General features: G+C 39.4%; 1 protein-coding gene across 6 annotated transcripts in view; it reads left to right on the top strand.

Moving 5' to 3' along the window:
- The window catches only part of ENAH (ENAH actin regulator), a 134636-nt gene that overhangs the window by 93982 nt on the left and 17948 nt on the right, over positions 1–22706 (top strand). For 4 of the 6 annotated variants that reach the window (XM_066381279.1, XM_066381264.1, XM_066381289.1 and 1 more), the window contains 6 exons: positions 4798–4882; positions 15497–15792; positions 17006–17800; positions 20665–20966; positions 21740–21885; positions 22045–22102. In XM_066381279.1, coding sequence (XP_066237376.1) covers positions 4798–4882; positions 15497–15792; positions 17006–17800; positions 20665–20966; positions 21740–21885; positions 22045–22102 — 1682 coding nt within the window. The remainder of the gene's footprint in view (positions 1–4797; positions 4883–15496; positions 15793–17005; positions 17801–20664; positions 20967–21739; positions 21886–22044; positions 22103–22706) is intronic. The other 2 variants (XM_066381307.1, XM_066381299.1) reach the window with 1 other exon arrangement.

The following is a 22706-nucleotide window of genomic DNA, read 5'->3' as shown; positions in this document are numbered from 1 at the left end:
TCATTCAACATGAACAAGAGAAGTTATTGTTTGTTTTTAACTCTTTTGTTTGAGAATTTAATTTGCAAGTTAAAGGAAAAATTAAATCCATCTTGCTATGATTTGGGGAATGTAAATGTGCCTGTTGGAAGAGAGCTTTTGCTTAACTTGAAACAATTTGTAGGCCTACAGGTTGCCAGGCAGATGTAAGCTGTTCCTTGCTTTAATTGGTAGATTTCTGATCAATTACCCGTTTGTTCAGTAGTTTAGGTATCTGTGGCTTAGGAGTGAATTATACTAATAGAGTGGTTTCTCTCACTCTCATATACAGAAGTGTGTACATACATGTATTGTTTATGTAGACATAACCAGATCTGTCACTCAGCCAGCCAGATTCTAGTTAATCAGATATATGCATATCCTCATCCTACGTGAGGATATCTACATATACACACATGCGCGCGCTGGTCTCAATTCTTTTTATCCTCATTTGATTCTGAAATTTTGTTTTGAAAATCCAAGTTCAGAAAGTAACTTTTAAATCTTAGAGCCTTTTTTTTTTAAACTCATATATATCTTTTTTTACTCTTGTATACCTGGCCAGATTTTTAAATAAGAGATAAAATTATAAAATGATATATTGCAAAAGTTTTATACAAATGGTTCTGCTGTGTATATGTACTTTATACCTGTGACTTAGAGTTTTTGATGTGATTCTTCAGTATTATTGATATTGTTCTTTTACATATAAAGAGAATATATTAAAGTTTATGTTCTTGCTGGTTTAGGCAAAGAAGCATGTGTTATGAATTTCCAAAAATGAAAATTCTAGTGTATTTCTTGGTATATTTAAAATCACTACAGGTGGTGACACAGTTATAGCAGTGAGCCTATATTGCTCAGCTCTTTGTATATATATCCCCCTGCCTCCCCAGAATCCACACTTAATCATTGCAGAATAATTGTTTCATCAGTAGCTTTTACTTCTGAATTTTCTGCCTCCTCTTGGGGGTTCGTCCAGACCCTCTTCTGCATTAGCCTTGAATGATTATTTGAATTTGTATTATTAGGACTCTAGTTCTTTTTAAAAAATCTCCTTGATGTTCTATACTTGCTCCTGTATATGTTGAGCTCTGCCTACAGAATAGTGGGTACAGTTTACCCAATTGCAGAGAAGAGATTGGTTTGGCCTTAATAGAAGTGAATTTTTTAAGTTGTAAAATTATGTGTTAAAAAGTAGATTTCCCCCATTATCTTGAATTGCACAAACAGTTTAATTATCATATTGCTAAGTTTAAACTTGATTGTATTGTTTATGATAACACCTATTTGTCTTTTGGTCCTGTGTTTTTAAATAGTCTGTGGATAAGTGTGAAAATATATTTGTGTAAATTAAAATATTATAGTAAGTGAAATGCGCTTTAACCAAAACTCAATTTGAAGTCAAGACTTTGCCCTTCATTCCTGGTTTAGAGAACAAGTCTATTCTGAATTTCACCAGTTAAACTAAGGATACCATTTCAGCAACATGGACACATTTTCTTTATTAGAAACTATAATTCACATACTTTTTGCTATGTGAATTCTGGCTGAGCCAAGTTAAGAACAACCATTGTCTTTAGCTATGGTAGTAAAACAAAGAGAGCTAACCAAACTAACCCTCGAATGGCTTCTGTTCTCTATGATGATAGAACAGGAACAAAGCAGGGTTACCCTTTTCTTTTCCAAAAGAAAACTGTTAACCACCACATGATGCTTGTAAAATGTTGTCATTTGCCCACTGGTTAGGAAAGGACCTTTTTTGCATTCTCTGAGAACACAGATACTCATGTAGGAATATGACCTATGTTTCACTAAGTAATAATTATATTCCAGAAAGTATGGTCGCTGATAGCCTTGCCGATCCTATTTGCTACATCATGTTGTGTATGGTTCCTTTGGTATAATTTACCAATTGTCTAATCCAGCAGAATGTTTGACAAGAAGAAAAAATGTAATTGTGTACCTGAAGTTCATAATTTTCCTAGAACTCAGATTTAATGATTATAGTATATGTGTGTATGTATATATTTTTAAATTAAATTAAATTTTTTTTTAATGCACATGAATTTCAGTGGGCTCATTATTATGACTTAACCATATTGGTGAAAAAGAAACCAACACAACAACCAGATTAAATATAGGTGGAGAAAATGCCAAGGGGAATACTTCTCCTCTCCTGCCCTTATGTAAAGAACATCTGTGGAAAGACAAATAGCCCATTATCACAGAGAACCATGTAGAAAGATTTTAAGAGTTGTTCTTGGATCAAATTCCCCCCCACGCCTCCATTTTAAAAGGATCTTTTGTGAGTTGTTTTTTTGTTTTTTGGTTTTTTTTGCTTCTTAGCTGCATGAATAAACTGTAGTAAATTATTTTTATAATTAATGATATCAGCCAGGAAATGAACTTTTAAAACAAGTTTACAGAGTAAAACTTTTAACTTAAAAAAAATCCAAAGCAGCTTTTGTAAGTTGCTAAAAGATACTTTTTCTCATTCAGATTCTTTTGTGAGTTATATCAACTAATGTTAGTTTTTTTGGGAAAAAAACCCCAACCTTTTTAATAAAACCAATAGAATTGAGTTAACATTTTGGCATATTCTTTTTTTGTGGCAGAGATAGAGAGTCAGAGAGAAGGACAGATAGGGACAGACAGACAGGAAGGGAGAGAAATGAGAAACTTCAATTCATCAATTCTTCGTTGTGGTTCCTTAGTTGTTTATTGATTGATTTCTCATATGTGCCTTGACCGGGGAGGCTACAGCAGACCGGTGACCCCTTGCTTGAGCCAGCGACCTTGGGCTCAAGCTGGTGAGCCTTGCTCAAACCCGATGAACCTACGCTCAAGCTGGCGACCTCGGGGTCTCTAACCTGGGACCTCTACGTCCCAGTCCCACGCTCTATCCACTACGCCACTGCCTGGTCAGGCAGCATCTTTTCTTGAATTTATATATTTGAGTTAAAACTTACATTGACAGATTTTAATTTAATCGTTGAGATACAATACCCACCCTAGATGTAGTAGTATGATTACATTCTTTTTTGGGGTGGATACCAAAGAAGTCTGACATCCGGCTGTTTAATTATTTGAGTAACCTGAGGTTTTCACTTAAATACATAAACATTATTTTATACAAATAGTTAAACCAAAATAGCCTTGTGAATTGCCCATTTAATATTTTTGAGTAAATATAATTTGGATATATAAAATATTTCCCCCAAATAACTTATATTTTCTTAAAGTTCCCTTCTACCTTGTATGTATGCCCTCTACCAAAAAATATGAGACGTTTTTTCCCTGTAAAGTATTAACCTTTAGTGTATGGCTTAAGATTACAGTATTTTTACATTATTATGTTAATTTTTATACAAGGAAAGAATTCCAGTCTGTTTACTAGCCAACTTATATAATTTTATTTATGCAAACATTTCAGTGTGTATTTAATTTTACAAGCTTTTGATTTTGTTGTTCCTGATTACATGGGATTAATATATTTTTATATTTCCTTTATGCGGTTCTCAGAATAACAGACTCGTAGGAAATCTAATGAAATATATCACTGAAATTGTCATCTAATTTGTCTTTAGAGGACAAATTAAATGATTAATATAAAAATATGTGTAAAGAAATGAAGAAAAAATTAGTAGGTAAGTTCAGATCAAATTATTTGTTTTTCTACACTTGATATAAACCAGTTGTGTATTACAGCCTTATCTTTCTAGTTGTGAAGACTATGCCACTAGTATAAAATACTTGTTGCTGTTACTTCATATGTTACAAGAATTTGCTTTAGAAGCATTTATTTATTAAGTGTTTTTTTATACTAGTGGTCTATTAAACACCTTTAAAATATCTGCTAGGGGCATTTGCTGGCACACTAAATTTACAAGTATGTGTAACATATCATCACTCATATTTCTCTCCAATACTGGAAGATAACTCTTTATTCTCTTGTTTACTGAATTAGATTTTAAAACTGTCCTATTGTAACCCTAGGCATTGTATATTAGGTCCAGTATTTATCTCATTTTATGACACATTTAATTTTTATATCCAGTGACATTAAATGTCCTATAATTTAGTAGCATTCTATATCATATGCTAAAAACAGATCTATTTTGTGCAAGATATGTGGGAATGGATGGTCATCAGTTTCTTGCAACGGAACCATGTTGACTTGAATGCAGGGGGTTGCTTTATTTTTTTTTAAGTTTAGCAAATTTTTTTTCACCTGTGCTCGATGCCAGGCCATTAAATAAAAGTGGCAGTTTAAATTGGACAAATTTGATCAATACATTAGCATACATCAGTCTAGTAATAAGGTTCTCATGCTCTCTCTCTCCTGTTTTTCATTTCCAGTGTTCTATTTAGGTGAGTTTTTGAATTCTGACTTTTCATTTAAGTTCTCCCTCTCCACTTCATGAACAAGTAGCCCAAAGAGAATGTCTCATTGTCTTTGAAAATGTCAAGCTTAGGTGCCTATCCAGATGCTCATTGAACACTTGTTTTAATCAAGCTTTTCATATATAAATGTTCATTTTTCCTTTATTGTTAATGTTTCCCATTTGTTTCAAGTAAGCCTTTGGAGATGATGACAGTATTATGTTGCAGTCTTTCATTTGCTGTGTGTTATGTAAAGCTTATATTTTATTTTGCTAAACAAAAAGAATATACATTTGTAAATATGTGATGGTTTTATGTTCTTCTCATGGTTTTATCTCTAGCCTGTTAAATATCAAGGTAATGTTCATCTGTAATATTTCCCTCTCTTTTTAGGGCCAACATTGCCTAGACAAAATTCACAACTACCTGCCCAAGTTCAAAATGGCCCATCCCAAGAGGAATTGGAAATTCAAAGAAGGTAAATTTACTAGTTATTGTCTATACTTTTTCATTCTACTATGGAAGATCAAACTATGACTATCCTACTATTGAAAGTAGATTGTCTTGTTAGCCACTAGAAAGTCAGAACTTTTATTGTTATATTGTTAAGTTTCGGAGTCACCATTAAGTGAACAGATTCTTGTTATGTTGAACAATAAATGTTAATAAAATTCATACCTACTTTTTTGGTAAAAAACGTACTCACGTAAACTTAAATATTTTTAACAGCATAAAAATGTCTTTGTACTTTAGGGAGCCTTATTTTTATAGTAGCTATAAATTTGTGCTCATTGTGGCTTTCACATGACTAACAACTAGAAAGTTTAAATAATGCTGACCATTTGTATAAGGCAATGGTTGGCAAACCACGGCTCATGAGCCACATGCAGTTCTTTGGCTCTGTGAGTGTGGCCAGCTTAGGAGTTTAGGAGTACCCTAATTAAGTTAATAACAATGTATCCACCTATATAGTTTAAGTTTAAAAAATTTGGCTCTTAAAAGAAATTCCAATCATTGTACTGTTGATTTTTGGCTCTGTTGACTAATGAGTTTGCTGACTACTGGTATAAGGCATTGATCTTGAGATATTACCATTGGGTATAGTAGTGGAATACAGAATCATTCTGCTTACGAGCAAACTGCTGGCTGAGTTGAGAACAGTAACATTATTTTCATTTTTTCAGTACAATTTATAAATATATTTGAAATTACAATACAGCCTTATTTAGGGACAGCTTTTCTGAATTAGCAGAATCTCTGAATGATAAACTATTACAAAATAGTTTTCTAAAATTCAGCTATAGTCTATAACTAAAATTAAGCTGGTCAAACCAAGTGTCCCATTTTAAACAAATGAAAACTTTTTAGAGATGTTTTAGATCTGTCATTAGTTGGTCACCCTGTTCTGGAGAGTTGATAACTGTTATGTAGGTGGATTTTCCAATTGAGAAATTAGGAGTACCCTAATTAAGTTAATAACAATGTATCCACCTATATAGTTTAAGTTTAAAAAATTTGGCTCTTAAAAGAAATTTACATTTCCATTTGCTCATCTACAGCCATAACACCCTGAACGCGCCCGATCTCGTCTGATCTCAGAAGCTAAGCAGGGTCGGGCCTAGTTAGTACTTGGATGGGAGAAGCATTTGCTCTATGACAAGCCAGTGTTTCTTCTTGTGACCTTTGATTTGGACCTCATATTTGAAACAGTCCTCATTCTCTACATTATCTTAATACACGTGTCATGTTTTCCTGACAGTCCAGGAGTCTCTTGCTGTGGTTCCATGTCCTCTGCTTTTGTATAAAGTGTACTCTTGGGGAAGGCCCTCCAGGATTTCCAAAATGACTTTTTATTTTTGACTATATCCTGTATATTCAGGTAGATCACTCCTGAAATAGCCTCCAAATTTGGTTAAATCTAACTCTTTTGAGTGATGCTGTAATTAATAGATTTTATATATAAAATTACATTTCTATGGAAATAAAAGCTTGGCTCTCGCCGGGTGACTCAGTGGATAGAGCATCGTTGTTTTTTTTGTTTGTTTTTTGGTATTTTTCTGAAGCTAGAAATGGGGAGAGACAGTCAGACAGACTCCCGCATGCATCCGGCCGGGATCCACCCGGCATGCCCACCAGGGGGCGACGCTCTGCCCCTCCAGGGCGTCACTCTGTTGCGACCAGAGCCACTCTAGCGCCTGGGGCAGAGGCCAAGGAGCCATCCCCAACGCTTGGGCCATCTTTGCTCCAATGGAGCCTCAGCTGCAGGAGGGGAAGAGAGAGACAGAGAGGAAGGAGAGGGGGAGGGGTGGAGAAGCAGATGGGCGCTTCTCCTGTGTGCCCTGGCCGGGAATCGAACCCGGGACTCCCACACGCCAGGCCGACGCTCTACCATGAGCCAACCGGCCAGGGCCTAGAGCATCGTTTTTGGTGCACCAAGGTTGCAGGTTCGATCCCTGGTCAGGGCACGTACGGGAGGCAATCAGTGAGTGCATAACCTAATGGGACAACCAAGTAGAGCAACGAGTTAATGCTTCTTTCTTGCTCTTGCTCTCTCTTTCTCTTTCTTGCTCTCTCCCTTTTTCCCCCTCTTAAATCAAGGGGAAAAAAGAAATAAAGAAAGTTTAAAAGATACAATAATTTTAATTCCATATTGAGAGATTTAAATATTCCAGAATAATTCCAGGACTGTTAGAAACTATAATGATATTGTGTACACACACGCGCGCGCATGGAAAGTAATTACTAAAAAGCAATAATAGTATTATTGGTATTAACACATTTCTAGAAAACTAGGAAGAGCCAGGAGAAAACTAAGCATAATACATAATTTCTGTTAATACGGAGTGGACAAGCACGTAACCCGAGACCGTTGCTGGAGGCCAGGACAATGCAGCAGAGAAATAGAAACCATCTAAGGGACTGCTGGCTTGTCGTGGGTCACAGATGGGTGAGCCACTGCACAGACGGTTGCCAAGAACTTGCAGCATGCTATTTTAGTTGGAAATGAGCATTGAGTGGATTTTTTAGTAATTGTTATGAAAACCCTCAGCCTCTTAGATATTTGCTATCCGATCAGAGTGGCAGCCCTAGCAGTGCTCATCTGGACCTCAGGTGTCTCTGTTTCTGTGTAAGTAGATATTGAGGGGTTTGAAAATTGGCGATGTTGTATGTGTTACATACTTGCTTAGTTGAAGACTTAACTTAGTCATTTTGAAGAGTGAAATCCAAATTTCTGAAAAATTGTTGCAGATTTTTAAATACTTTTCTGTCCACTTACGCACAGACTCCTCTTCCTTGTAGGTAAACCTTCCTAGCTAATTTATTCCTCCCAATATTAATTTCACCTCTGTTCTGTCACTCTCCACCCATTTCCTTTTTATTCTCATGAAATTGGTTTTGTGTCTCCTTGCCTCTGCTGGTCATGCTGCTTCCCTTCTAGTTCAAGTTTGCTACCTCCTTTCAATACTCCAGTGTCTCTTCTTTTTGCTATTTCCTCCCCCTTTTTCTTCTTTGCTGAACCTCTTTTTATATACAGGGCTCTGCACCAAGCTATCATTTTTCTTTCTGTACACAGTATACCCTTTGAAAAATTGATGATTTGGTTGGATATTGTAGTTTTCTCTTAACTCTTTTATGCTGGTGACTCCTGTTGTGATCATAGTGTGGTTTTGTGTTTTTATTGATGTGGGTATCATTTCTAATACCAGTTTTTGATTCCTGCTCATTGATATTTGGCTTCCTTGGCTGACTGTGATGAAAAAACATATTCTGAGAAACATGAGTTAGTCTCAACATAGAACTTAAACTTAGTTAATATCTATAAATAGTTTGCAAATCACCACTAGAACCTGAAAGTTATAAAAGGGGGATGGTAGTCTCAGCATCGACGCAGGGAGCCGGAACGATGAAAGTGTACAGATCTCAGATTAGCCTTCAGAGGCAGGATGGACCAAGAGTCGACTGCCTTCTCTTGTGAGTATTGTCCCTTGTCTCAGAAGCTCTCTAATATTAAAACTTAATTATCTTGTTTAGTTTTATCTGTTTTCATTTGTTTACTAATAGGGGTGTGGAATGCTGCCCACAGTATATGATCATAATATATTTATTCAGTTTTATTTCTGGCAAATGTTAGCAATATCAGAGTGTTACTGAATGTTATTAGCCCAGAACATTATTACTAACCTGCCCTCCTACTTCATTATGTCAAAATTTTAATCATTCTGTATTTCCCTAACACTCTCCATGCTGTTTTAAATTTTATCATTTATATTTTGCTTGTTTTAAAAAAACTCAATCTGAGTCAACATAAATTGAATATGTGTTTGAATATATTCAAAATCTATTGACCTGCTTTGACCTGCTTGGCCAGTGCTTTTTACGTCTCTGTTTCGGCGGAGAAAATAGGTATTTTGCTGGTGGTGGGAACTATTTCTGACAATATTTTTAAAGTGTTCATGGGTGTAGTATTGGTCATTAGCACTATAATTGTTTCTGAGAAAATATGTATTTTTCAAATTATTTTAAAATGCATATCCTTACTTCAAAGAAAGTAGAGTCTACCAGAATTTTTCCATAGTTCAGAATTAGGGTTTTTATACTTCAAAAAAGTCTTTAGATAATTCTACAGGGTGGGGGGGAAAGTAGGTTTACAGTTGTGAGTAGGCAAAATACAGAGCTTATCCTTCTATTATTTATTAATTATTGTATTATTTTCCATATAATCAACTGTACTAATGAGTGAAGAGAACAGTCGTTGTAGATAGAACTCTAGGAAGAGGAATCATGTGCATTTCTAGTCTGTGAGTTGGCGCTGGTATTTCTTAAGGAAAAGCAGTTTGTACATTTGTAAACTGTCTTGTAAAAATGTATACAAAGTCCTGCTTTAGAGGACATGAAAGTCAGAAGATTTATATACCATCCAGTTTAGGTGAGAATTATCCATGTCACTAAAGATTAGTAAACCTGAAATTTTCTGTTGGGACACACTATTTTGGAAAATATAAGTGTGCATCTTTTTAGTGAGCAGGCTGAAAATTAGCTAGGACTCCTAACACTTTCCATTCTTTTTTTTTTCTTCTTCTATTTTTCTGAAGTTTGAAGCGAGAAGGCAGAGAGAAATTTCTGCATGTGCCCGACCAGGATCCACCCGGCATGCCCACTAGGGGGTGATGCGCTGCCCATCTGGGGTATTGCTCCGTTGCAACCTGGAGCCATTCTAGCACCTGAGGTGGAGGCCATGGAGCCATCCTCAGCGCCCGGGCAAACTTTGCTCCAATGGAGCCTTGGCTGCAGGAGGGGAAGAGAGAGAGAGAGAGAGAGAGAGAGAGAGAGAGAAAGAGAGAGGGGGGGGGAAGGAGAGGGGGAAGGGTAGAGAAGCAGATGGGCGCTTCTCCTGTGTGTCCTGGCCAGGAATTGAACCTGAGACTTCCACACACCAGGCCAGTGCTCTGCCACTGAGCCAGCTGGCCAGGGCCAACACTTTCCATTCTTACCCTCAAATCAAGAAGGAAAAAAGAAAATACACAGTTGGCAGAATCTCTTGCAGCTGTATGAGCTGCGTACTTGAATCATCTATCCATGAACTTGGAAAATCTCACTGGCATTGTGCTCTATTGCTACATTAGTAGGTATGCTTTATCTTTTACAAACTGAAAACCCTAGAATATTATGACGTATGGAACACTCAGGACACCCTTAGTTGTCAATGCCATCATTCAATAATTCTTTCAGATTCATTTCACGCACACCTGGCCTTGTGCCCGTGACTTCAGCTTTTTGTATGTAGAGCATTGTACTGCTTGGAGAAGCAGCCATTAACTTGGGGGTGTAAAAAAAAAAAAAAAAAAAAAAGACAAAACTAAGAATTTGAGTAAGAAATGAGATGTAATTGCTTCTTGGCCTTTTGGTGGTACAAGATCAAGTGTAGAAATGAGATGTAGTCTTAGAATACTATATGGTTCATCTCTGAAGAATATTTACATTATCACACGAAGAACAAACTGAATAGTCATTTAAACAGCAGAAATCAGTATTCACCTCTGACTGTGTTGGAAGAAGCTGGTGTGTGGTGACAGAGTTGGGAAAGACATCTGTAAAGCCAGTAGCCACAGCCACCATCACCTGCCTGGCCCGTGCAGGTTCGCATTTGATTCGGACAGATGGTAATGAAACAACTGAGCCAAGAACTGGTGGGTTATTACCTTTAATCCTAGCTTGCACCCAGCGGGTGAGAAATACACACAGTGGGAAAACACTTCCCTTTCCATTCAGGGCTCCCAAAGCCACTGACTTAACTGAGTATTCCTAGAATCAAAGGTTTCTACTCCACCAGCCTTATTCACCTCTGTTCCCCATCTCCGTCTCTGTACAAACTCTGCATAAACTTGCTTCTCCTTTAGCACTCTGCTATCTTGGCTGCCTCTCTTCTGCAATGCCCACAGCAGGAACTGAGAAAGAGAGAGCCCCTGGTCTCCCTTATTTTATAGTACAGAAATTAAAGCCTTTAAGCCAGTATACAAATAAGGAAGTCTCTGATACAGAGCCACTTATTTGAGGCATAAATGGGATTCCTCATTAGAGTGTACCACCCCACATCATGCAACAGTCAAGGGTGTGGGGAAAAGCTTAGTGTTGAGAAGATTTTAGGAATATAAGGGTGGGAAAGACTTAGTCTTAAAACTAAGCTGTAGGCCAGGGGTCCCCAAACTACGGCCCGTGGGCCACATGTGGCCCCCTGAGGCCATTTATCCGGCCCCACCACACTTCCAGAAAGGGCACCTCTTTCATTGGTGGTCAGTGAGAGGAGCATAGTTCCCATTGAAGTACTGGTCAGTTTGTTGATTTAAATTTACTTGTTCTTTATTTTAAATATTGTATTTGTTCCCATTTTGTTTTTTTACTTTAAAATAAGATATGTGCAGTGTACATAGGGATTTGTTCATAGTATAGTCCGGCCCTCCAATGGTCTGAGGACAGTGAACTGGCCCCCTGTGTAAATAGTTTGGGGACTCCTGCTGTAGGCTATAATGACCTTGCCTGCTTACAGCCTGTCCCCCACATCCAATGCAAACTATAAGCAAGCAAACATATATATCATATTTGCAAACTTACTTGACCCACAACATTTTATTAGAAAGTCAGTAGATAATATCTCAAGTTAAAACGTAAGAAACATCCAGGAGTTGAAAGTAATTGACTCTGATGTGTTGGAAATGGGTAGTTGGGGCAGAGCAATGAACGACTGGGTTTGTTACAGGCTTTAAAAACTATGTACTTGTATTATTTTGATAAAATGAAAATGTGAGAGATGGCACAGAGATATAAAAGGACCTAGTAACTAATCTAAAGTGAAGCACTTTCCCTGAAGTTCTGTATTCAAATATATTCTAATTAGAAAACAGTGGGGGTATTGTTTGACTTTAGGACCCAATAGATTGCTTAAGTATTACATTAAAAATATCCTTATTTTTTTAACACACAGTGGGAAATTGCGTTTTCAATTTAATATAAGCCTTAGCTGAGTTTGTTCATTAGATGCAGATTATTAAAAAATACAATAACTGGCTTTCTCTGTCTAGTTTATTTTATTTTTTAAAAATTCTTTTGATTACACTGAATTTCTTGCCCCCATCCTTGCAGTGATGGTGTCATCCCTCAGAGCCCTGGTAGCTGGTGGTTTATCTGATAGCACAGTGAAGTCAGCACTGCATCCTACACTCTGATTTGATTATTCAGTAGTCAGTGACCTAAACAACTGCCACCATGGTAAGCAGTGCCAGTATACAAATAAGGTTTCTTCCAGTTTTCTCCTGCAGTTACTGTTAAGTCCAGTGATCTGTCTGGAGAGAGGCTTTGTCTTTTTGTGAGAGAAGTGGGATTTATTGACTTGTCAGGTGGGCTTTTCCTTTTCTTTTACGGTCAGTTTTAGGAAATATGAAAGGGAGAGATTACTGGAAAGGGCTTGCTGGTTTAGTGATACTGCTGGGAAGAACGAAGGGTGGCATGTATGTTCTATCGCAGGGGTCGAGAACCTTTTTGGCTGAGAGAGCCATGAATGCCACATATTTTAAAATGTAATTCCATGAGAGCCATACAACGACCCGTGTATGTTACACATTATCCAATAAAAATTTGGTGTTGTCCCGGAAGACAGCTGTGATTGGCTCCAGCCACCTGCAACTATGAACATGAGTGGTAGGAAATGAATGGATTGTAATACATGAGAATGTTTAATATTTTTAATGTTATTATTTTTTTTATTAAAGATCTGTCTGCAAGCCAGATGCAGCCATCAAAAGAGTCACATCTGGCTCGCAAGCCACAGGTTCCCGACCCGTTCTATCGTTTTGCTCTACCTGTGAGCCAAACCTGGCCAGTTTATTAGCCAGGCCAGGCAACGTCCCATTTTGAAATTTTTAAAAATATAATTATTATAGCTCACATTTATGGAGTGGTCTTATTTCCAGGTACTTTTTTTTTTAAAGGAATTTTAAGGCATTACCTCACTTAATCTTCCCCACAGTGCTATGAAATAAATATATGATGTGTAAGATGAGGATAACTTTTTATATTTTTGGAGAGTTAACTTTTATAAGCAAGGATATTGTTCTGGTCCAGGTAAGAACTTGGGGACGTTTTACTGCTCTTTCATATATGCATATGGAAGATAATAAGCAAACTGTGTGTTAGAGCTGCATAGGGTAGGCCTCTGTAGGTTTTTAAATATATAAAGACTGATAAGGATGGATACACTTTACATAATAAAGTACCTGTATATCAGATATCAAAATATTAAGATACTGGTAGCATCCTAGACAAACACGCCTATGAATCAAAACATTCTGAAAGTTTAGAAACCGTCAACACACATATAAAGGTGGCATCTTAAATCGGGGCTATCAACTAGTCAATAAATAGTGTGTGATGTAGACAACTGCTTCACATCTTAAACCCAAGATGAATTTCAGTTGAACTAAGGATTTCATTGTAAAAAAAAAGCAACAACAAAAAATCAGTATTAAAAGAAAGTGTTGAGCCCTGGCTGGTTGGCTCAGTGGTAGAGCGTCGGCCTGGTGTGCAGAAGTCCCGGGTTCGATTCCTGGCCAGGGCACACAGGAGAGGCGCCCATCTGCTTCTCCACCCCTCCCCCTCTCCTTCCTCTCTGTCTCTCTCTTCCCCTCCCGCAGCCGAGGCTCCACTGGAGCAAAGATGGCCCGGGCGCTGGGGATGGCTCCTTGGCCTCTGCCCCAGGTGCTAGAGTGGCTCTGGTCGCAACAGAGCGACGCCCCCTGGTGGGCAGAGCGTCGTGCCAGGTGGGTCCCGGTCGGGCGCATGCGGGAGTCTGTCTGACTGTCTCTCCCCATTTCTGGCTTCAGAAAAATACAGAAGAAAAAAAAAAAAAAGAAAGTGTTGATGTGAAAGGGTTGCCTAAGAAAGGTATCCAAGGCTGATCACAGAAGGAGATAATGCTGCTAATACTGACTTTCTACGTGATACAATAAAAGCCATATTACAAAACAAAACTTGCATCTTTTCACCTAGCAAATAATGTATCATTAGCAATCTGTAAGGTGCAGTTAGAGAAGGGTTAGAGATGAATAAAGAGTAAACATTTACTGCTGCAGTAGTAATTAGTAACTTAATAGGCTAACATACCCTATAACAGGTGACTGCTTAAACTCTGGATGGTTAAGCAATGGAATACTATGCAGTCACGGAAAATAAAGATGCAAAACTATAGTTGGTGCCTTAGAATACCTTTTAAAATATCGTAAATGGGAGAAAAGAAAACAGCTTTCAGAATGGTAGGTAAATATTCTATTCTATTTGCTTTTTAAAGTTTATATGTATATTTTTACATAAGGAAAAGTCTGGAAGTGTGAATGCCAAAACATTAATTATACAGTGTGTCCGTAAAGTCATGGTGCACTTTTGACCCGTCACAGGAAAGCAACAAAAGACGATAGAAATGTGAAATCTGCACCAAAGAAAACTCTCCCATACCTATTCAGTGCAGTTCGATGTGGGCTCACGCACAGATTTTTTAGGGCTCCTTAGGTAGCTAGCTATCCCGTATAGCCTCTACAGACTCGTCACTAACTAATGGCCTACCAGAATGGGGTTTCTCCACCAAACTGCCGGTTTCCTTCAACTGCTTATCCCACACAAGTAATGTTATTCCTATGTGGTGGCACTTCGTTATAAATGCGCCGATATTCACGTTGCACTTTGGTCACGGATTCGAATTTAACGAGCCACAGAGCACACTGAACTTTCCTCTGTACCATCCACATCTCGACTGGCATGGCCGTGGGCTGCTCTGCTGTATACACGGTGTTACGTCATCATCTGTGCATGCGCACATGCTGCCACATCATCCTACAGAAACTGGGAGGGTTTTCCTTTTATTTGGTGCAGATTTCACATTTCTATTGTCTTTTGTTGCTTTCCTGTGACTGGTCAAAAGTGCACCATGACTTTACGAACACACTGTAGTTCCCTCTGGATATAAGACTTCAGATGACTTAAACTTTATTTCTTTTCTTCTCACTTAATTGTGTGTGTGTGGGGTGTTTGTTTGTTTAGGAAACTTCTGTAAAGCTATTCTTGTGACCAGCCATTGTATTTTCTAAAATGATAATGTATTACTAGTACAATGAAGATTTCGTGTCATGTTTTAGGAAGGCAATTAAAATTTAGAAATTTTTTTCATTGAGTGATTAAAAAAATGTCTTGGTCATTAAAATGGTATAATCCCTTATTTGGAAAGCCCTTTTATCTGCGCAACCATTTACCTTTATACACGAAAAGTACAGAATAAAATGAGATATTAGTGTAATGTGCTGAAGCAGTCAATCAAAAATGATCCCATTGACAGGAATTATTTTCATTTACGTGTATTAAACTGATAGGTCCCTTTTATCCAAAGGAGCCTTTCTTCACATGGGGAGAGATGATGGCTCGCTCTCCGTCACTTTGTGTTCGAATTGAAATGAGAGGTTCGCATCGGTTCCTCAGGAAAGAAATAGGTTTCTCATGATGCGTAGCCATAGGTGCATATTTTTTATTTTATTTATCTTTTTTCAAATTTCAGGCAACTTCAAGAACAGCAGCGACAGAAGGAGCTGGAGCGGGAACGGCTGGAGAGAGAAAGGATGGAAAGGGAGAGAGTGGAGAGAGAACGGTCGGAGAGGGAAAGGCTGGAGAGGGAACGCCTGGAACAGGAGCAGCTGGAGAGAGAGAGGCAGGAGCGGGAGCGGCTGGACCGCCTGGAGCGAGAGAGGCAAGAGCGGGAGCGACTGGAGCGCGAGAGGCAGGAGCGGGAGCGCCAGGAACAGCTAGAGCGGGAGCAGCTGGAGTGGGAGCGAGAGCGGAGAGCCGCAAGCACCGGTAAGACGTTCACACGTTGCTCTGAGTTCTCCATGTCAGCTGGGCTGCTGGGCACAGCGCCTGGCAGAGTTGTACAGTAGGGTACTTCGCCCTTGAGATGCTTGGGGTGAAGGAAATAGGATCGGAAATGACGAAAAATATGCAGCAATTGCTACGTTAACCTTTTATTTCTCTGTCATGCTTATTGCTTGGAGACTTAGGGAAAAGCGGGGGGGGGGGGAGTTTTTATTCGGGCATTCTTGTTCTTCTGACTCCCCGTAAAGGGCCTATAAAGACTAAGTTTGTATGAAATTTTTTTATATCGGGAACTTGGACTATATTTCCCTTTTGAGGTTGCTTGAATTGTCTTGGATACTGTAGTAGTATAGTGCCGTTCAGCAAGACAGTGCTTGATTGTATTCCTCAGTTTTTTGAAGGAAGAAGTAAAAACAGTTGGTGAAAAATGTTTTCCCTAAAACTGACCGGTTATTTAAATTATTTTTTAGTATTATAAAATTGACTAAATGATGGAATTTTTATGGATAGACTCATGGGTTAAGACATGACTGAAAGTTTGAGGTCTTGTTGGGTTCATTAAAATGAATATTTATTAATAGAATTTTAGGATTAGTTTTTATTTCATGTGGCCTCTATGAAAAGTCTCAGTGTGGGTTCCTTAAATGTTAGTTGATTGGTTTGTTGTTTGAGTTAATTATTTGCCTTTACCTGCCTGATTATTTTCTGGGGTTATAGCCAACAAAATGAAACTTTTCCACAAGTAAGCAATTAAAGGGGGATCCTGGCCCTTTATCATAAATGTTTGCCAGTTTGGCAATTTGTTGGGGTTTTTTTTTTACAAAAAAACAATAGCTGAACTTACTCTCTTTGTAGTCCTTATTTGTATAATCTTAATGTCTTTTTGGTGGACTAAAGAAGAAAAATTTAGACTACAGGTATTGTGCTCTTCTTGGGAAGGATAAGTTAATCCATTTAATTCATCAATCTACTTATGAGATAGAAAACTTATTTCATCCTCCTGGATCCCAAAATGCTTTGAGTAGTGAAGTCATTCTCGGGTGGACTTGGTGATTTGCACACGTGCCTAATTCTCTGTACTAACTGTAGTCTACTTTTATACATTTTGTCTGAATGCTGGTTTTGTGGCTTTACTAGCTCCCTTTTTCTCTCTCCTTTTTTATCCTGTCTCTTGCTGCCGCTTTCCACCTCTGTCCAGCGCCACCTTCCGACAGCTCCCTGTATAGCTCGCCACCTCCTGAGTATGCCAGTTGCCAGCCTCCTCCAGCACCTCCTCCATCCCACGCTAAAGTCATCTCAGCTCCAGGAGCAGAGGCCACTCCTGACTATGCTGTAGTGACCGCTTTACCACCTACTTCCACACCCCCTACACCACCACTTCGACACTCAGCGACACGTTTTGCAACCTCGTTAGGGTCAGCCTTCCACCCTGTTCTTCCCCATTACGCTACAGTTCCTCGTCCTCTGAACAAAAACTCTCGGCCTTCTTCTCCTGTGAGCACACCCTCTCCTCAGCCTCCAGCTACGAAGCCCTGTGCCTGGTCTACTTCCAACTTTTCGCCCCTCCCTCCATCTCCTCCAGTAATGATTAGCAGCCCTCCCGGCAAAGCGACTGGCCCAAGGCCCGTCCTCCCTACTTGTGTCTCTTCTCCTGTGCCCCAAATGCCTGCGTCACCAACAGCACCCAATGGGCTGCTTGACTCGGTCACATTTCCAGTATCTCCACCGCCTACCTCAGGGCCAGCACTGCCGCCTCCACCGCCTCCACTGCCTCCCCTCGCGCCTCTGTTGCACTGTGGACCTCAAGCCTCTCTTCCTCCAAGCACCCCTGTTGCCTCAACTCCCTCATCCAAGCCCAGTGTTCTCCCTTCTCCCTCTGCAGCCGCCTCTGCCTCTGTGGAGACTCCTTTAAACTCTGTGCTGGGAGACTCCTCTGCTTCAGAGCCAGGCTTGCGGGCAGCCTCTCAGCCGGCCGAGACTCCAGCCCCACCGGGTAAGGCTCCATCCCCGGGCTGGCAGCGGGGCCCTGGGAAAGACTGTGCCAGCCACCTGGGAGAGGGGAGGGCGGTTTCCCTCGTTGAGCATCTATATGCCATAGTACCATGTTTTTTCTAATTTCAAAATTAAAATGGTTTTCTTTTCTGTTGGACTAATTGCATTTGGAGGCCCAAGATGAAGAATTTCCATATTGAACTAGATCTTGGTATCTTCAGCAGGATCGAAATCGGAAGTATTTTTCCAGTATTTAAAGACCTCCTTAATACATTTCTTTTAAACTTCACTGAGAAAACGTTACATGACACACTTGATCTACACGGTAAATGTGTGATCTAACTTGTCTTCCTTTCATTTCTGGAAAACTTTAGAGATATGTTTAGTGTCCAGCTGTAGTCATGACATATATTATCCTAGAGTATCCTTCAGTCTTGGGCCATGTTTCATTTTGGCTGTTCTTTCCCGGGCTGAGCTTCCCATATTGGACTCTCAGGATGGTGCCCCCAAACCCTGTGGAACAGCCTGACTTTGCGGGAGGTGGTGGAGAGGGTTAGCAGGTCGGTATCTGCCCCAGTGGGTTCTGTGGTTCAGAATTACAAGAAGCAGCCTCTTCTGTAGTTATTCTTCCGAGGCTGCACCTTGCTGTCATGGTAACAGGGGAGGGAGGATGTAATCTTCTAAGTATGGATTATTTGTAAGAAGAAAAGGACCTGGCTCTGTAAGTAAATAAGAAGATGCTTAGCAACCCCTCCTCCCCCTTTTACAATAGAATTTAGCAGGAATTTCAGGAAGGAATAGGACAACAAATCGATGTTGACAAAGAAACAACGTTATAGTCTGGGTATAAACACTTCTTTTTAAAAGTCTTAGTTGTCAAAATAAAGTAATAAAGGCTCATTATTGTTATGTATATATTTTTCTTGTTGACTTCTCAGATTTTCATAAATATGAAGTCAATATTCTAGTAAAGTCTCACTGTGACAGTCATGCTGGACAGTAGAGGAACAGTTAGCCTGATCAGGTCCCACGGCAACGAGTTGTATCCTTAGAGCTCTGATGACCCCTTCTTGGAGCAACTTATGTTTTCAGCTTGAGTAACTGCTTAAAGGTAGCAGTTTCAAATGATGTACCTCCTGTTGTGCAAATAGCATTTTATTTGTCCTAAAACAACCCCTTTAAGCCTTAAGGAAGGGAATACCTACTAGTTCCGTTTTCTGATACTAAGTTCTTGTTCATTCTGTGATTTTAGAAGAGTTGGACATTTTTCTGTTACCCCTTGTCTTCTAGGCTAAAAAAACCTCTGTACTTTAACTTCTATGTCATTTAATGATTTCAGGTTGTTATTTTGAGATTTTACTTTGTACTAGTAGATTCCTTACCTTCAGTGATTGTCAATTCACGCTACATGTTGGAATTTGACATTTAATAATTTAAGATGCTCATGCCATCCTTCATGTTCTCAGTCTAGCCACTTTGCATATCTTCAATAGTGGGGAATTTATTTTTTCTACACTTAAGGTTTACACAGATTCTATGGGGTCTGTTATCTCAAATAGTACTGTACTTACTGTATTTCCCCATGTATAAGACGCTCCCACGTATAAGACACACCTTAATTTTGGGGCCCAAAATTTGAAAAAAATATATAAAGTTATTGAACTCAAGTTTTACTCATCATAAAATTCACACAACTTCTCATCTACGTGAAAAAGCAGGAAATGCAAGTAAAAAAAAAAATCTACAACAACTGTATAAGATGCACCCAGTTTTTAGACCCCAAATTTTTTGGAAAAGGGTATGTTTTATACATGGAGAAATACGGTAACTGCCATTGTGAACAGTGGTTTGTTTTCTCAGGGATGCTGCCTCTCTTCCTTTTTTTTTTTTTTTTTTGCATTTTTTTCTGAAGTTTGAAACGGGAAGGCAGTCAGACAGACTCCCGCATGCGCCTGACCGGGTTCCACCTGGCATGCCCACCAGGAGGCGATGCTCTGCCCATCTGGGGCGTCGCTCTGCTGCAACCAGAGCCACTCCAGTGCCTGAGGCAGAGGCCACAGAGCCATCCTCAGTGCCCGGGCCAACTTTGCTCCAAAGGAGCCCTGGCTGCGGGAGGGGAAAAGAGAGACAGAGAGGAAGGAGAGGGGGAGGGGTAGAGAAGCAGATAGGCCAAGGGTCCCCAAACTTTTTACACAGGGGGCCAGTTCACTGTCCCTCAGACCGTTGGAGGGCCGGACTATAAAAAAAAACTATGAACAAATTCCTATGCACACTGCACATATCTTATTTTAAAGTAAAAAAACAAAACGGGAACAAATACAATATTTAAAATAAAGAACAAGTAAATTTAAATCAACAAACTGACCAATATTTCAATGGGAACTATGCTCCTCTCACTGACCACCAATGAAAGAGGTGCCCTTCCAGAAGTGCAGCGGGGGCCGGATAAATGGCCTCAGGGGGCCCCCATGTGGCCCGCGGGGCGTAGTTTGGGGACCCCTGAGATAGGCGCTTCTCCTGTGTGCTCGGGCTGGGAATTGAACCCGGGACCCCTGCACACCAGGTCGACGCTCTTCCAAATTTTATAATAATTTATTTTGTGTGTTTACTAAGTCCCCACAAACACAAAAGAAATTCTAATTAGATGATCTGTTGCATAGCTCTATTGATAAAGCTCTAACATTAAAGTCAGTAGTTGTATACTTTGGCTTTACATATTAGTAACTTTTTAGTACTGACTTAGACTTTCATCATTATGATAAATCGAACTCGTGAATATGTAGTAAATGTTTGAGTTGGTTCCACAGGAGGTGCTTCCATTTAGCTCTACTGTTGATGGTCTCATTTCACATTTCTTTTTCTCAGGCATTGTCTTGGGACCACCTGCACCTCCACCCCCTCCGCCACTCCCCCCAGGTCCTGCCCAGGCTTCAGGGGCACTTCCTCCTCCCCCAGGACCCCCACCTCCTCCTCCACTTCCGTCCTCAGGGCCTCCCCCTCCCCCGCCTCCACCCCCTCTCCCTAACCAGGTACCCCTTCCCCCTCCACCTCCTGCTCCTCCCCTGCCTGCATCTGGATTTTTTGCGGGATCCATATCAGAAGACAATCGCCCCTTAACTGGACTGGCAGCTGCAATTGCTGGAGCGAAACTTAGGAAAGTGTCACGGGTAAATGCACTTCCAAATTCCTGTAGTTTTTTTATGTGTATCTGTTTTTTCTTGATAACTAAAATACTGAATTAATTGTGCTCTAGTTTTATGAGTCATATTAATAACTTCATTGATTTAAAAACATTGCAAGAATTTAAATTTATGGAAAAGTTGTAGGAATAATAGCATTTCTGTAAACCCATCACCCAAACTCACCAGTTAACAAGGGCATTCACCTATTACCACGTTATAATTATCAAAATCAGGAAAATTTATCTATGATCTAGTTAGATGTCACCTGTTATCCAATAATGCCTTTAATGGCAGTATTTTTCTAGTTTAAGATCACCCATTATATTTAGTTGTTGTGTCTCTTTCACTTGCTTTAGTCTGTAACAGTTCCTCAATCTGTCATGATATTGACATTTTTGAAGAACATTATTTTGTTGCTTACCCTTCAGTTTTATCTGCTGTTTCCTCAAGATTAGATTCAGGTTATGCATTTGGGGGACAGGTTATGCATTTTTTACAACTAAAGTAATACGTCCTTTTCTATGTATCACACACAGGTATATGTAATATATATAGTTTTCCCTATTATTGGTGTTGTTAACTTGGAGAAAACTTCTATTGCTATAAAAGGTCAATACTATTCAATCCATTGGCTCTTAAGAATTAAATATAGATATTTTTATTAAAATTAGTGCTGATATATTTTCTTTTTTAAATATATAGTAGACACAATATTGTTTAACATAGGAGTTTATTCTGTTTATGTGTGTTTGATTAAGATGGAGGATGCCTCTTTCCCAAGTGGGGGCAATACCATTGGTGTGAATTCGGCCTCATCCAAAACAGATACGAGTCGTGGAAATGGACCCCTTCCTTTAGGGGGTAGTGGTTTAATGGAAGAAATGAGTGCCCTGCTGGCCAGGAGGTAAGTGAGAAATAGTGTGGATGTGTCCAGAACTGAGAATATTTTGTTAATTTTATCCCAAATGTAATTTAACTAGATGTAGTTCTTCCCTTTTGCAATAGTTTTATACTAAGAGTTAGATGATTTTTTTTAAAAAAATCTGATTTACCTTATTTTTAGGAGAAGAATTGCTGAAAAGGGATCAACAATAGAGGCAGAACAAAAAGAGGATAAAAATGTAAGTTAATAAAGATAGCCTACGCACCTGGAAGTGTGAAGTCCAGGCACAGCTCATCCAGGATGTGACAAAGATTGGTTTGAACTTAATATGAACTTAAAATTGCTTAATTTATTTTACTCTTCAGATATTACAAATAGTTTGGGATGAGTATTATTTATAAATTTTTTTAATATTTCTAGTAAAATGGGTTGAGTACAGGACGTTGTGGGGAAAGTCCTAAGTCCTAGAGTTTAATTCTGTACCTAAGTCTGCCGTTAAATGAGTGGGGGATCTTTTACTAGTTGTTTTGGTTTTGGTGTTGGTTTTTCCCCTTAGGGTCTCTGTTTCCTTGCATTTAAAGTGAAGAAATTAGACTAAATGTGCAGTGTTCAGATGTTTCCCCTAGGAGCCTTGTGGTGGTTAGCTGGGCCCCCTGCCCAGTTCAGCTGGGCAGGTGCTGCTCTATCTGTTCTGTAGGTTGGCATTTAACAGATATATAATAGAATTGTTTTTCCTGCCACATTTGGCCTTCGGTGATGCCGTTCCTCAAGTCCGTCTCTGCATCGGGCCTGATAGCATTGGCTGGTGCCGTTCTCAGTGAGGACACAAGGAGAGGAGCTGC

The sequence above is a fragment of the Saccopteryx leptura genome, chromosome 1, assembly GCF_036850995.1.
Source record: "Saccopteryx leptura isolate mSacLep1 chromosome 1, mSacLep1_pri_phased_curated, whole genome shotgun sequence".
Lineage (NCBI taxonomy): Eukaryota > Metazoa > Chordata > Mammalia > Chiroptera > Emballonuridae > Saccopteryx > Saccopteryx leptura.
This window is presented reverse-complemented; position numbering and strand designations above follow the sequence as displayed.